The sequence below is a fragment of the Triplophysa dalaica genome, chromosome 21 (genome assembly GCF_015846415.1).
Source record: "Triplophysa dalaica isolate WHDGS20190420 chromosome 21, ASM1584641v1, whole genome shotgun sequence".
In the NCBI taxonomy this organism is placed as follows: domain Eukaryota; kingdom Metazoa; phylum Chordata; class Actinopteri; order Cypriniformes; family Nemacheilidae; genus Triplophysa; species Triplophysa dalaica.
This window is the reverse complement of record NC_079562.1, coordinates 15,679,172-15,693,450: the sequence shown is the minus strand read 5'-3', so window position 1 is coordinate 15,693,450 and position 14,279 is coordinate 15,679,172. Positions and strand designations below refer to the sequence as shown.

Sequence of the window (14,279 nt, the reverse complement as noted above, 5' to 3'; positions counted from 1 at the left end):
TATCAGCTTACATTGCTTCTCACTTTCACGTGCATCACTGATCTAAAGAGGACAAACACAGCAAACCACCGAGACACAACATCAGGTAAACACTCTCTCACTTCTAAATGTATTCTGTCAGTGTCACACACAAGCAAATCACCAGTGCACAAATAAAAACGTCATTAAACCTTCATTAGACAAAAATTCACATTTATTTATTGTTAAACAAGTGTTGAACTTTACATCCTTTCAATAACGGGCTCCTTAACATGTTTATCATGATGGGTTCCTTAACAATGCTTATGAGAATGAACTACGTCAACCAGTGCTGTAAAATATTCACAAAAAGACTCTCAAACTATCATTTTTCGCAGAATAATTTAATAAATAAATATCCAAGCCCAGCTGCAGTATGCGTCGTCCCACGCTGCGGCCTCCGATCGCTACATATTTCATGCGTTGCACAGATTTGCACAAAATAAATTTGTGCAAGGCACAAAATTTTGGGAATCTACAATGAAATGAACAAAAGCAGCAAAACATCTTTTTCAGGAAGGGATCAGCACCTGGCGTTGCCATTGCTTTCTTTCGTGCATTTGGTAAGATCCATTAAACGCTCTTCAAAACTCTGTACAGTCATCTTTTCGAAAACTCTTTACATTTAGGGTTGCCATTATTTATTTGTATTTTACACAATCCATACAACAAAATATATATTTTTGTTCTTTGCTATATCATAACCCCCTATGCTTTCGATTAAGACTGAGAAAATATAAGGCCTGGGGTTTGATTGCTAGTGGTCATGTGAGATACTGTTGATGGTTGTGATAAAGATCCAGCCAGCTAAATTTTTATTCAAGTAGGGCAATGTCTGCATGTCTTTAGGGTCTGGAATTTCGATTTTTGTATAATAATTATAATAATAATAAAAAACTGCGTTTTAAAGAGAAATGTGACCATATGTACAATCTTTATGTATGCACGTATGCACTGGGACAAGAACTCTGTAATATTTTTTTGGTTGGTTTTTATGTTTTTATGTGAAACTGTATTCCTATAACCAGGCCCACACGGAATCTGTGCACGTGGAGAGCTTGTCAGATTTCCACAGAACTGAAACATTGTCACAAAGTTGAACACATCCCCCACCCCTCGAGTGTTTCGTTTATGAAATATTCTTGGTAATTCGATAATTTATTCATCTACCGACAAGCGACAGCAAAAAATCCTTTCCATGAACAGCATTTCTGTCTTGCTTCCAATATGAATATCTAAACATACATGAAATAATTTCAATTTACATAAGAAGGAAAATTGTGTGCATTGTTTTCTTCAGAAAACATATCAATTTGGTTTTTCAATTGTTTTAGATTTGCCAATGGGTAACACAGATAAAAAAATCTCAAAGTAGCCTTTCAAGTTATCGTGAACTGGAAAACAGGACAACAATTCTGTTTAAGAAATGAATTTTTACTCTGTTTAATACATTTCAGAGAATTCCACCCGCCCTAAAAAACAGCACCCCCCCAAAAAAGATTCCATCTGGGCCGGCTATAACTCATCCGACAGCAGCGGTTCATCTCCAGCATATGTGCAGTTATGTGGGAGGCTAAAAACAGGAAGATCTCTTGGCTGTCGGTGGATGGGCGGGGCTGTGTACATGGTGGGCGGTGCTTGCAGTTCGTTTGAAAATGACCAGCTTTAAAGGCTTGTGACCAGCTGCATCTGTCCCTCCCGTACGTCCCCCTCGGGGACACAGTCGTCTTTCGCGACGGGGACGACGAGGCCCTCGCTACCGTCTCTGCTCATGTGGTAATACGCGTGCAGATTCTGGGCGGACCCCAGGTTGGGCATGCTTTTATAGTAAACGTCCTCGCTCGGACTGTGTTTGGAGGGCGACAGGTCCTGCCCGACGTCCGGGCTGCTCTCCGAGAGCGGCGAGTCTCTGAGGTTTGGCATACTGGTGTACACCGAGTCTCTGCTGGGGGAGGGCAGGGCGGTCTCGGCGGGAGGTGGGAGTTGGCTGATGAAGCCGTGAACTTGCGGAACTTCCGTGTCGGGCCTCGCTCTCTCCTGCGTGTGGTACAGGAGCGAGTGAGTTCGCTGGGGGATGAGGGGGGCTTCTAGCGTGCGAGGGTGCGTGTGGTGCAGCCCCAGACCCCCGATTTCGCTGTCTCCCCCCACCTGCACGAGGGACGACGTCTCTGCGATGACGGGCTCCTCCCCTCTGCCGATCCCGCCCCCCCTTTTGGTGCTGATTCGTGACTCGGCGGCCCTGAGGTGGTTGTGCACAAGCTCAGAGATGATCATCTTTTCGAAGGCCGTGTCGTTGAGACTGAGCCCGCAATCCACCACCTGCACGCCGTCGCCGTAGTTATGAAGTGAGTAGCTGTTATTAAAGTTTCCGTTGAGTTGTAGAGTACCGAACGTGTTCATGTCTCTGCCGCTGATCACCGAGTGTCCTGTAGAAACACAACGACAAGAACAACTTAAGTCACGTTTGCTTGCGTAAACACGATAACTAAAAATGTTTAATGCTGTTTAGAGCCCACGTTTTGTATCATTACTATGAAATCCGACAATTCGGGGGGAATTCGCAACAGTTAACAAAACAATTGTCATTATTTTCCGCGTCGGCGAAAACAAATGAGGTCAATATTGCTTTAGATTAACGTTAACTTACATTAAGCTTTTACAAAAATAAAGCAGGAAGTATTTGGAAACAACGAAACAATATCCATGTACATCTAATGATTATGGCAGGCAAAATTGGCAGAGAACAGTGTTATAACTGGGCACACATCCAATTCAGGTGTCTGGATCACAACGGAGAAGCAATATTTCTAGTAAAGTATGTCGTAATCGGCATCATTCTCTACAATTGAGCACTTTGTACCGGCTTGCAGGATGAAAAATCTGAGGACGCTGATCGACACACATTGTTTGTCCTTGTTTATATCGCGAGCTAATTCGCATGATCTTTTTGCGAATCAGGTGCTGGAAGGACGTCGACGGCGCACGCAAGCAAATGAGCGCAACCGATTCCAATAGCGAACTCCCCCTCGAATTTGTGGATCCAAATTTATTCTCAATCAGAAGATTCTGAACAATTTCGAAAAGCTGATTTCATCTGCATCCCAAACAGCATTAAAAATGACTCGGCAACATCACACACACACAAACGAAACAGGGACACAGATGTGTATTCACAGATGGGAGAGTGGCGACGCTCACAGAATTCATCACGATCAGCTTTCGTTTGAGGCGGTTAAGAAGGTGTGGGGAGGAGGGGGAAAAGAAACGGAAAAAGCCAAATTAGAGAAAACACAAACAGCCATTTCTCACACTACAGGGAGCCGACAGAAGCGAGAGCATCCAACAGACAGGAGAGAGAAAACTCACTCTGCAACTCACATCAAGTCTGTCTGTTCAGGCCAGCAGACCTGAGCGCTGCTGATGAACGAAAAGAACACAAAACAAAAAGAATGATTTATTGTACAACATGATGAGCCGTCACTCACGGAAGGAAAGCAAAAGTACAACGTTAGCGCAAGCAAAGGGGTTCAGCAAACCAAATTAACATCACAATTAAGGCCTTTTCCCTCAGTTAAATGTCACGGGTGTGGGTTTTTTGGTCACGTGGGAATATGAGCTGGTGGGCTACAGTACGTCAGATATGCGATAATGCTTAACTGCGTCTGACGAGAGCTCAGGACGTGGACGGTTTTCAGAGGCACTCCAAAGAAATGAGAAGAGAAAGAAAGCAGACAGCAGATGGAAAGAGGGACGGTCATTTGAGGAATGAGAATTCTGCTGGATATCGGGACAGGAGGACTGAGTGAACAGGGGGGCTTTTAGTGGCAGGATTCTTTACCAAAGACCACTCATGAAGAGACAGACAGATGTGTTAAACGGGAAACATTGAGGCAGTTTAAGAAAAGATGGTGCCAGAAGAAAATAGAAACATTCATAAAAAGAAACCAATAACAAGCTTTTAGAATAAAAATAAAGTTTAAGTAAAAAAACTGATACTCGGACTGTCAATTTCGGGTTTTTCTAAATGTTTGAGACGCAGTTATAACCTTAAGATATTATGTATAGGTAAGATTACTTTAATATGTATGAGTTTATGTTAAATGTGTAACACTGTTTCTGTAAGGCACAACATTTCCATCTATATCGACTTAAAACTGCAATGAAATTTATTTGTTATGTATTTCAATAAATGCTGCAATATTAAATAGTATAATATATGATATATTAAATTAAAGAAAGCTTGTGTTGTTTCTTGTCTGTGGTCTACCTGTTTTTAAATAATACTTGGCAATATATGTGAAATAAAAATGTTGAAAACAGGTAAAGTGTGTTTTTCCAACCCAGTCTCAAGGCAGTTTGTGACATAGGCAGGACATTTGGAATCTATTGATTCGTGTTTCATGGACACCGATTTCCCTCTTTTTTCGTGTCACTCAGCATGACTTTAATACACAAACAGCGTGTGTATGTACATTTATATATTAATAACCGGATATCAAAAGAAGTCGTACATATTTAAGGTGGAGGCTATACAATAGCGTGTCTTAAAACATGTTAGAATGAATGTTGTGCTGACTGACATGGACAAAGGGAGAATTTCGTGTCACGAACACAAATTATTAGATCAGAGTTTGTGGCTATGTAACGGATTACTGTGTTGGTTTATTACTATAAAGGATAGATTACGTCACACACGTTAAGATACAGTACTCATGTTTCTATTCATTGTATGATAAATATTCAAATTATTTTATTTTTGAGGTTTTATTTTGCACAAAAAATTGCTTTAATCTTTTGAGTGAATATTTAAGATATGAATATTAAATAAAGAAGTGAATACTAGAGAAATCAAGCGTATATTTTCACAGAATGTTCTTTACATTATGTGGAATGATTTTTAAAATAAAACAAAAATGTGATTATGTTTCTTTAGTTGCTTCAGTGTATACAAAATGTTATGATGAAATTAATTGTAATTACAGACATTAAAAGTGTATTTATTGAACATTGGTGTCTTTTATTCTATTGCTGTCTGCAATGTTTCTGCAACACAAAAAGCCACAAAAATTTCAGTGATCAACCTTTACCACACGGTTAACAGAGAAGCACTTTCTCTCTCAAACGTTGCTAAGCCTTGTGCTACAGAACACAGTGTACCATGGTAAATCACTGTAACACGTGTCCTCTTGTGTGTTATTGCTTAAAGCTAAAGTACCGAGAAGAATTCATCAAGAAATCTTTTCATATTGAAGACATTGGTCTCAACATCTGCAGCCATTCAAGTGCGCAGAAACTCTTCGGATGAATTCAACTCGACGTCCAATTTTCTGTTTTGAATTTTAACCGAACAAAGAGAGAAGGCACTCCACGGCTGCTTTCAGTAAAAATCTTCATTGAAAACGATGCGTGTACATTTAAACTTCAGGAAAATGTGTGCGACGCGCATGCATCGTACCAGCATCCCGGAGAAATGCAGCGATGATGAGAACATCGGCGCATGGTCGCTAACATTTGCTCATTCTAATGATCTTTGAATCATGTGCTAACAGTGTGTGAATGATCTGTTGATGAGAACTGAGTGTGCGAGAGCTGAGACTGCTGCTAAAATCATTACAAACTACAGGCAAATGTAAAAGTGATGGCATACTTGTCTCTCTGTAGGTCACTGAGGAGATGCAGGAAGGGAAAAGAGAAAAGATGAGAGTTAACAGTGTCATGCAAACCAACATACGCTGTTTACAATTTAATTCATTAGCCTAGACACAATTATTACGAGTATATTATATCACATGTCAAACATTTTTGGACACTTAAAGCTGCTAATTCATAACTTTTGCCTCTCTATCGCCATCTCTGTTTGAGACGTAACATTGAAGGTTTTTTATCTTTATGTTTGGTGCATCAACTTCACTTTTACATGAAATATGTACATAAATATGGAAAGCAAACTAAGTTTAAGCAAGTAGATTGTATGTATTGTACCGGCTGAATTTCTTTTTTAACCAAAAAAGTTACGGATTGCAGCTTTAAGATACATTTAAGTTTCAATGTCATTGCATCAGTCAGCAAAACATCACAACGCAATGACATTCATATCTCCACTGTACATCACATAAGCATCATGCCTTAAAACATCCCCAGTGCTGTTAAATCACCCATTGAGTTCTGAGCAGCCAATCAAATCATCACAGGCAATTTCTCCAGAACCGTCTCTGATTGGTCTGGGTGATTTCTCAGCATAGAGGCGCCGCTATTACACAGTCTTTATAAGACTTCATAGCAGCACATGCTTCAGATCAGAAAGAGCAAGAGACAGTGTAGCGATTAGTAGTCACACCTGGTGAGTGAAAGACCGGTACCGTCGGCGTGTTACATACGATAGTTTCAGCCAGTAATGTGTTGTAGGGGTTATTAGTGCCCTGCGGTCTCAGCAGAGGGTTAGTAAGAAGATAATTGCCCGTCATTCCTGAAGCGACAAAACACAAGACGACAAACAATATCATGACCTGAGACGTCCATTAAAAAATGTCATGAACAAAATACGCTGAGGACGTGTGTCTTGGAAGATGAAACTGAGAAAGCACGTACGCTAGCTGCATCAGTTTTAGGATTTTAACTAAAGCAACTTGACTAGATCAAATAAATATCTATGAGGCACAATTGTTGTTTTTAAAGAAGTGAGACGTTTAAAAGAAAAATTGTCTATAAAAATGAGTCTAAGACACCTTTAGTTGTTAAGAGGTGTGTCAAATATTTATACTTCACACGTATTAACAAAGTTAATACGACATAAGTACTACGTTAAAATGTACTTTACTCCTTAATCAGGCATTTACAATCATACAAACACAAAAATGTATTTAAATTACATTTTCAATATTTTGCAAGTTCGTATGTGGAACTTTCTAAGCAAAAATAGCAGAAGTGGTTGAAAATGCGATCAGCGTACCAGGTGCAGCTCTCTTATATTCCAGCCTTTCGGCGAAAGAGTTGTGCACTAGTTCCTAAATTAAAACTACACTTGTTCTCTCGTTTTGTTTGTGTGCGAGGACATTGAAGCACAGAAATAAATGCCAGCGTTATTTTGTTTGTTTGGCTTTTTTGGTGAACAAACGCATGCATGAAGGCAGCTGAGTGTTTTAGAGCAAGCCAAAGCAAACGGCTCTGAATAATACAACCTTACCGCAGGTCATCTAGAGTTGAACATCATCTTCTCATCACATGCATTTCGGCCCTGGCTAAATAATAAATGACAGTTTTTTTTCTCCTAAATCCTTGGAAGAGCTGAACAAGTTCTTTTTACGGATTCATTATTGGGAGTGTGTAAAACAGGCCCAATACGGGCTCGTCTGATCTTTAGTGACCGGACGTTCAGGGGGAAAATTCACTATAACAAAAAGATGTTGGCGCCGTCTACTCATTTGCAAAAGGAAACACAGAATGGGAATAAACAGCTTTAACAATTCGTTCTAAGTGAATTTCCCCCACAGCATAAAAAGTGAAATATTCAAACTTCCAATAGACCGAAAGCATCCATATTTCATACAAATATATATATATTTTTTTATATCTAGTCTCCAATAAGCTGACTCAAAATCCATTCTCTCTTTCCACAATGACAATTAATGGCTCCAGTATTGTTGGCTGTACAATGACTTGATTAAATAAGAACTAAATGATATAGTCCAACATTATTATGACCAAAGTGCTTCAATTTAACATGGTCGGATGACCGTATATCATTTAGTCTCGTACTGTCACTTGAGAAAGAGTTTCCACAAAATCCACTTGAAGTGTTTGTGACGCAGGACTGACCTTGATTTAGTGTTGATGTGCTGTTGATATCTCCTGAGATGAAAGAAGATTCAGACTGTTTTCTCACTGTGTCGTTCCACATTCTTCTGATTCGACTCTGTTAAATGAACAAGCGCCCGTGAAACACGATTACTCAGAGCTAATTACTGTGTTTTGTTTGGGGCCAGAGTTTCGCTTTTGCAATTTGAGTATTTTGACATTCACATTACAACATTGATTAAATTACATCACTGACTGGTCCTGGGTGCTGATTGGTCAATAAAAACGTTCCAGTCATGCAAAATGACATAGTGTATTACAGCACGGCACACACGGAGGCCATCCATTAACCCTGGTATGAAGCAGGCTGTTCATAATAAACACAACTGGATATCTTTAACTAAAGGTGCAGAAGTTATTTATGAGAAACACTGTTGATATATAAAAGGATACCTAAACAAACACACCTCTGCCTTCTCTTTTTCCACCCCATCATTTTACCTATTTACACAGACGGGACTACTTGCAAACACATTTGTTCTTTCAACACATAAACCGAATAGACACCTAAAGGTATTTACAAAAAATGTGTTTGTTTGGCTGTTAAAGTCACTGTTAAACTGAAATTAACAACCCCTCAAAGTTTTTTTATAAATAGCTTATCTGTGCACTTCATTTTTTTTTAAACTCATGCTCCATTAAATTTAAAAATGTTAACGTCCTCCCCACTTCCTGTCACGAAGGTGAGAGGGCGGGGCTATCGATGACTCGTTTCTTAATGATTGGACAATGATCCAATCAGTTCTCAATGGACGCAATCAACTCCCACCCTAAATTTTTCCTAATTTCAGAAGCGGTCTTATGGGAAAAGAAGATAATGAATATTTCATTTTCATTTCGTTTTCAACAGCGTTTCCTATAAATCGCTTCACCTTAATACATTTGCCTGCTAAAGTAACATTTCTAATACTACAAAATAGAACGCATTTTTATAGAAAGCACCATATAGAGCAATGAAGCATTCAAGCAAGAAGTTATTATAGGTTGCTATAACGTGAACATAGTTTAAATTGTGTTGCTTGGCCCAAAATCCAGCCAAGCAACTAAATTCCCAAAATAGCCTGGCATCTCATGCCTTATTGCTTAACTACCCTATAAAAAATCATTATGCGGTGTTTGTTAAATATATACGTGGATATGGCATGTGTTATAGCGTACCTGAATGCTCAGTAAACACAGCTTGTGATATGATACACTACGACATAAAATTACAATTTGAAACAAAATGTAAAACCTATGCGAGTAAACCACGAGCAGAGAAACAAACTAAACACATAAAATATGCTCCCTAGCAGATGCTCTCATGAATTCTTTCCGCTATGCAACGTCTCTCGTAGCTGAAAGTCACATTAAACCCGTGGAAAGGAAAACAATGAAAACTGGGTCAGTAATGTTTGTACCTGAGTAGCAGAGGAATAGCGAGCGCTTGTCCGCGTCGTCGAGGTCTTTGTGGAGCTGTGAGAGCTCTCTGTCGGTCTCCCGGTGCAGCAGTACGTGTGACGGAGACATTTGCTGTACTCTCTCCGAACCTGCGGTTCAAAGCGATGTGTTTTTGCATGAGCTTTTTAGCGCGTGCCTCGTTAAAGTCTCTATATATCGAGAGCTACTCACTTTCTTCTGAAGGAGACAGTGGAAGGTGAAGATAAACATGCCCTGGAAGGTGTTAAATATGGTGAAGAGGTATGCCAGCACCACAGACGACTCGCTGATGAAGAACAGCCCGAACGTCCAGGTCAGGCCCAGGAGACAGAGGAGAGCAAAGCCGCCCATGACCCACGACCTGAAAGAGCAAACGAGAGACAAACAATCGGCGTGAGGAAGGGACGTTTTCTCAAACAAAAACGCATTGCATGTACAATGTTAGTCATACGGTCAAATACAGGTCCTGAAAATAGTTTGGACTGACATGTTAGGCACAAGTAGATGGGAAATGCAGTGGAACACATCGCTGGAAATTTAATCAATCCTGTATGAATGGGGGATTATCATAAAGAAGGTTTTAATCAGTATCGAGGCAGTGGAGTGTGGAGACTTGTTTTGCATGCCGCACTACTGGGTAAAAGACGCATGGTACTAGGCTGCATTCAGACAGAAGAAAGAAACAGCAATCATCTCTGATTGGTCCGTTTTAGTGAAGGAGGCGCTGACAACAGTTCTCGGCTGGCAAAGGAACCAAGAGCTTGCTTTCATCAGAAGAGAGATGAAATGAGAAACGATGATGTGAAGGCATGAGGAATGGGAGGATTTGAGGATATAAGGGCGGAAGAATGTTTGGGGATGATGGCATGTTGGAGGGTTTTGGGTATGAAGGTATGAAGGTATGAGGTAGGATGGTTTTGTGATATGAGAGTATGGGAACATTGGGATATGAGTGTTAAGAGTAAAAACGCTGATGATAAATGAGATTATTCAGGGCCAGGTCTAGGGGGGGCTAGGGGAGGCACAGCCCCCCCTGATTTTCTTGGGCCCTCCAAAAATATCCAGCTGACAAATAAAATAATAAAATGTAAATGCTTATTATGAAATATTGAATAAATACTTATTTTTATATAATCTATTAAATAATGATCAGTCCGAAAAATGTAAAAAAAACATGCAATGAACTATTCTTCACAACCAGAATATATGCTTGCCCCCCCAGTAGAGCCAGCCAAGAACCGGCCCGGTAGGGATGAGGAATATGAGAAGAATTAGAGTATAAAGATCAAAAGACCATGAGGGGACAAAGTTAAGATGACAATGTATGATGGCCCGAAGCGGCATTAACATTGGGAAACTAGTTAAGCCAAACATACAAACAGCACAGAGAAACACACTTCTGGAAGAACCCAACAAACAGACAGTACAGTCAAATGAGGGGCGAGAAACCACGAGCTGTGGCACAGACGTCTAGCTAACACTCTTACTTGATAAATGGTTTATTATCTTCATAGCTAGAGAGCGCGGCCAGCAGAGGAGAGAGACAACATTATATCAGGCAAATCAGAAGGGTTAGCATAAACGTCCAAATGTTAGAATTCTCAAGTCCAAAAGAAGCAAATAAAGCTGGACAATGCAAAGAAAACTGTTAGATTTTAAATTCGATTTCTGCGTGAGAAGAGACAAAATGTGCTGAATTAACGTACTTGTCCAGGATATGGATTCTTAAAGACAACATGAAATGACACTCCCGATGCAAAGCACGTATGGAATTCGATTTTTGAGTGTGATATGTTCTGCACTTCAAAACTATTTTAAATTGTATTTTATGTTGTCTTGTTTTATTATATTTATATGAATTAGAATATGAAATATACGTGAATTTAGTTTGACTTTTAACTTAAGTACCTTATAAGTTTTTTTCTTATTTTTTTGATTGTGTTAAATATAAACTGACTTATTTATTATATTTTCTTTCATAAAACAAAAAAAAATGTTTAGGTAACTTGTCAAGTAAATGTATTTTAATTTCAGAATTTTACATTTGTTCTTATTAAGAAAATAGCTTTTATTGTTCAATGCTGTTTGTTAAATGTTGTATTGTACATTTACTCAGTAACTTTGTTAAATCTGCCCAATGGTATTGGCTAGCCCCGCCCACTTTATTGCGTAGCGAATACATATTGGCCAATTAAGCTGGAAACACATCGGTTTGCTTGGTTAAGAAACAGAGACAGTAACAATAAATTACATTTAAGTGAAAAGTAAATAATTCTAAATATATATATATATTTGTTTCACGAATAATTACTAGCAAAATTTATTAAGAAAGCAAACTGAGTCCATTTTGATTTCATGTTGTCTTCAAAACATTTCATGACTGCATGACAAGATCCATCATAAAACGTTACCGCCACGTTTGACTTTCTTTCTCTACGCTAACGGCCGTATAAAACTTTGATTTATCTGCACCGTTGTGTGCTTTTGGGGCCTGCTCCACTAAAGGGGTTCTCTCAGGTCAAATGTTCCAGTGCTTTGTCTCTTTACAATATTTAAGGTGGCAGTAATGTTTTATGAGCGGCCCAGTAAGGTGTGATGTACACTGAATCTTACCCAGGCAAATCAGAATTATAATAGCCATCACAGACGCGATAATTACTGGTTTGGGTAAGAGAACAGACGGAGGACAGAGAAAGAGAGAAAAGGACAGAGAAATAACAAGGAGAGATGGGAAACAGAGAAAAATGAAAAGAATTGCAGCAGATTAGCATGCACGCAACATGCCGCAGTGAGCCTAGAGCTCAGAGGACTGTTTCATGTTGCCCTGTGGTGATGGGTGGAGAGATATTTAAACAACATATGGCCGACACAATGCCCCTGAGCAACAGATTTGTCATATTTTCTCTTCATGTTTGCATCATAGTTAAATATAATTAAATACACATTTTAAAACCAACGGCTGTGTGTTATGTTTAAAAGGTTGAATAAAATGTAACTACTATAACAAATCACATGCAAAATATACAGTACTATACAACTATACAAAAACATCCCTTAGAAAAATGATACTCAAGTGTGCTGTGTGTGTATTTAAATGTGCTAGTGTATTTTTTACTGTACTAAAATATGTATACTTAAATTTTTTAATTTTTAGTATAATATCACTTTACTTTTGGTGCACTTATCAGAAAAATACTTCATTATTCTCAGAAACATACTTTAAATTACAATTGAGTCTACTTGACATATAATGTCAAAAAAGTGTAAGTATTTTGTCCTATAGTTGTACTCAATCATTTGATCAAGATACTTAGATTTACTAGCACTAAATAAAACATATAAGTATACTTCTATGAAAGTATGCAAAATATAAAAAGTACTAAACTATAAGTTTACTGAGAGTATACTTCAAATTGTACTTTGAAAAACAAACAAAATATGCAACTATAAAGTACTCGAAATATGTTAATATAAAGTATTGAACTAGCTAACTTATTAATAATAAGTTCACTTGTAGTATACTTAAAGTACAAATAAAAACAAAATATCCACTTAAACTTTTATGCACTAGATTTAAAGTATGCATTAAACTTTTATAAGTTAACTATTGACAACTTGGCCTACTTTTTAGCTTACATTTAAGTATACCTACTATGTAAAGTATACTTAACATTTACCTAATAAAATAAAATATACTTAATAAAACTTTAAGTGCTTCTTTTAAGGGATGGTACAAAATCCAACTCGGAGAGCAGGTGTTTAAATTGACTGTAAACCAAAACTAAATATTACATCAGCCAGTTTTTGCAATCATGTTATGAAACCTATTAAAAATGTCAAAATGCATATTAAAACCTGATTATGTGGCTGTTTGTAATATTCAAACGATAAAGATGAAACAAACGTCGCAACTAAATAGTCTTTAAATCACACTGGACACCAGAGTGTTCACTGTCCGTGGAACACGTAAAGCGCCTTCTGAGCAATGTGCATCATAACATTCTCTACACATAAATAAAATTGAATAAACCCATAAACCTCACATTAGCCAAAGCCCAACAAAGAGAATTGCGTAATTAAAAACAATACCAAAACATGTCACATATAATCAAACACAAGTAATCTGACATGCACGGACACGCCAGCAGAAAGATGTGTGTGGTCAACCCGCACTGTTTCTCTGCCACAGAACGAGATCTGCCTCTTTGTGAAAGGAAACACATGGAAGTGTTTTCACACACACATCTGAATCCGCTGCAGGCTGCGTCTGAATACAGGGAGCTGTTCCAAAAATGAGTTTTGTGGTCACTGTAAACTAAGCCCAGCGCAGAGGCTGTCTCCATCATTACGTGCTTCTCTGGCTGTCGCTCGCATTTATGGACGCCGCGCACCTGAAGAGAATAACATCTGTCTGGACACCATCTCAATTTAGTGGACGCACTTAAATTCAGCCGAGCGAAAGCGACGAGGCTTTACTCGCTATGTACTTTGTGATGAAGGAATGGGATTCGTTCCCGTTCTACATTTCAGATTAGCGGCGGCACACATTCGCAGGAACCGTCGCAGGAAAAATTCGTGACTTACTTTATGTGCTCCAGCCGACTGGAATCGGGTTTCAGCGACGTGGAGTGTTTCATCATTTTGTACATCGTGATGAGCAGGAACACCAGATTGAGCTGCGGGAAAGCAAAAGGCCTCCGTTAATAAATTCAAGCAAAGTTAGGAGATGAGATAAGTGAAGTTTTATTGGGAGCATTAATTGAAAACAGCGATCTATGGGTCCCTTCAGCCAGCACTTAATGCAATAACCATCTGGCATATTGCAGGACGAAGCCGAGATGACTGGCGCCAAATGCAGTGTCATTCCATATCAATGCTAGAAAGCAAAAAAAGGCAATAAAACCGTTTCGCCGCAGAATGAAAACACAAATAGTTCAGAGAGGCTCGGGGACCACACGATGGGAAACGGACATTTGAGATTTCCTCGA

General features: G+C 38.9%; 1 protein-coding gene across 20 annotated transcripts in view; it reads right to left on the bottom strand.

Annotated features, from left to right (window-relative positions):
• Positions 1–236: 236 nt before the first annotated feature.
• Positions 237–14,279, bottom strand: part of adgrl2a (adhesion G protein-coupled receptor L2a) — a 102,313-nt gene continuing 88,270 nt past the window's right edge. For 4 of the 20 annotated variants that reach the window (XM_056734564.1, XM_056734567.1, XM_056734565.1 and 1 more), the window contains 8 exons: positions 13,876–13,967; positions 11,905–11,949; positions 9,484–9,652; positions 9,273–9,401; positions 7,834–7,930; positions 6,356–6,484; positions 5,666–5,683; positions 237–2,444 (listed from right to left, as the gene is read on the bottom strand). In XM_056734564.1, coding sequence (XP_056590542.1) covers positions 1,684–2,444; positions 5,666–5,683; positions 6,356–6,484; positions 7,834–7,930; positions 9,273–9,401; positions 9,484–9,652; positions 11,905–11,949; positions 13,876–13,967 — 1,440 coding nt within the window. In that variant the 3' untranslated portion in view covers positions 237–1,683. Of the gene's footprint in view, positions 2,445–3,384; positions 3,436–5,665; positions 5,684–6,355; positions 6,485–7,201; positions 7,257–7,833; positions 7,931–9,272; positions 9,402–9,483; positions 9,653–10,778; positions 10,806–11,904; positions 11,950–13,875; positions 13,968–14,279 lie in introns of all 20 variants that reach the window. The other 16 variants (XM_056734566.1, XM_056734583.1, XM_056734568.1 and 13 more) reach the window with 12 other exon arrangements.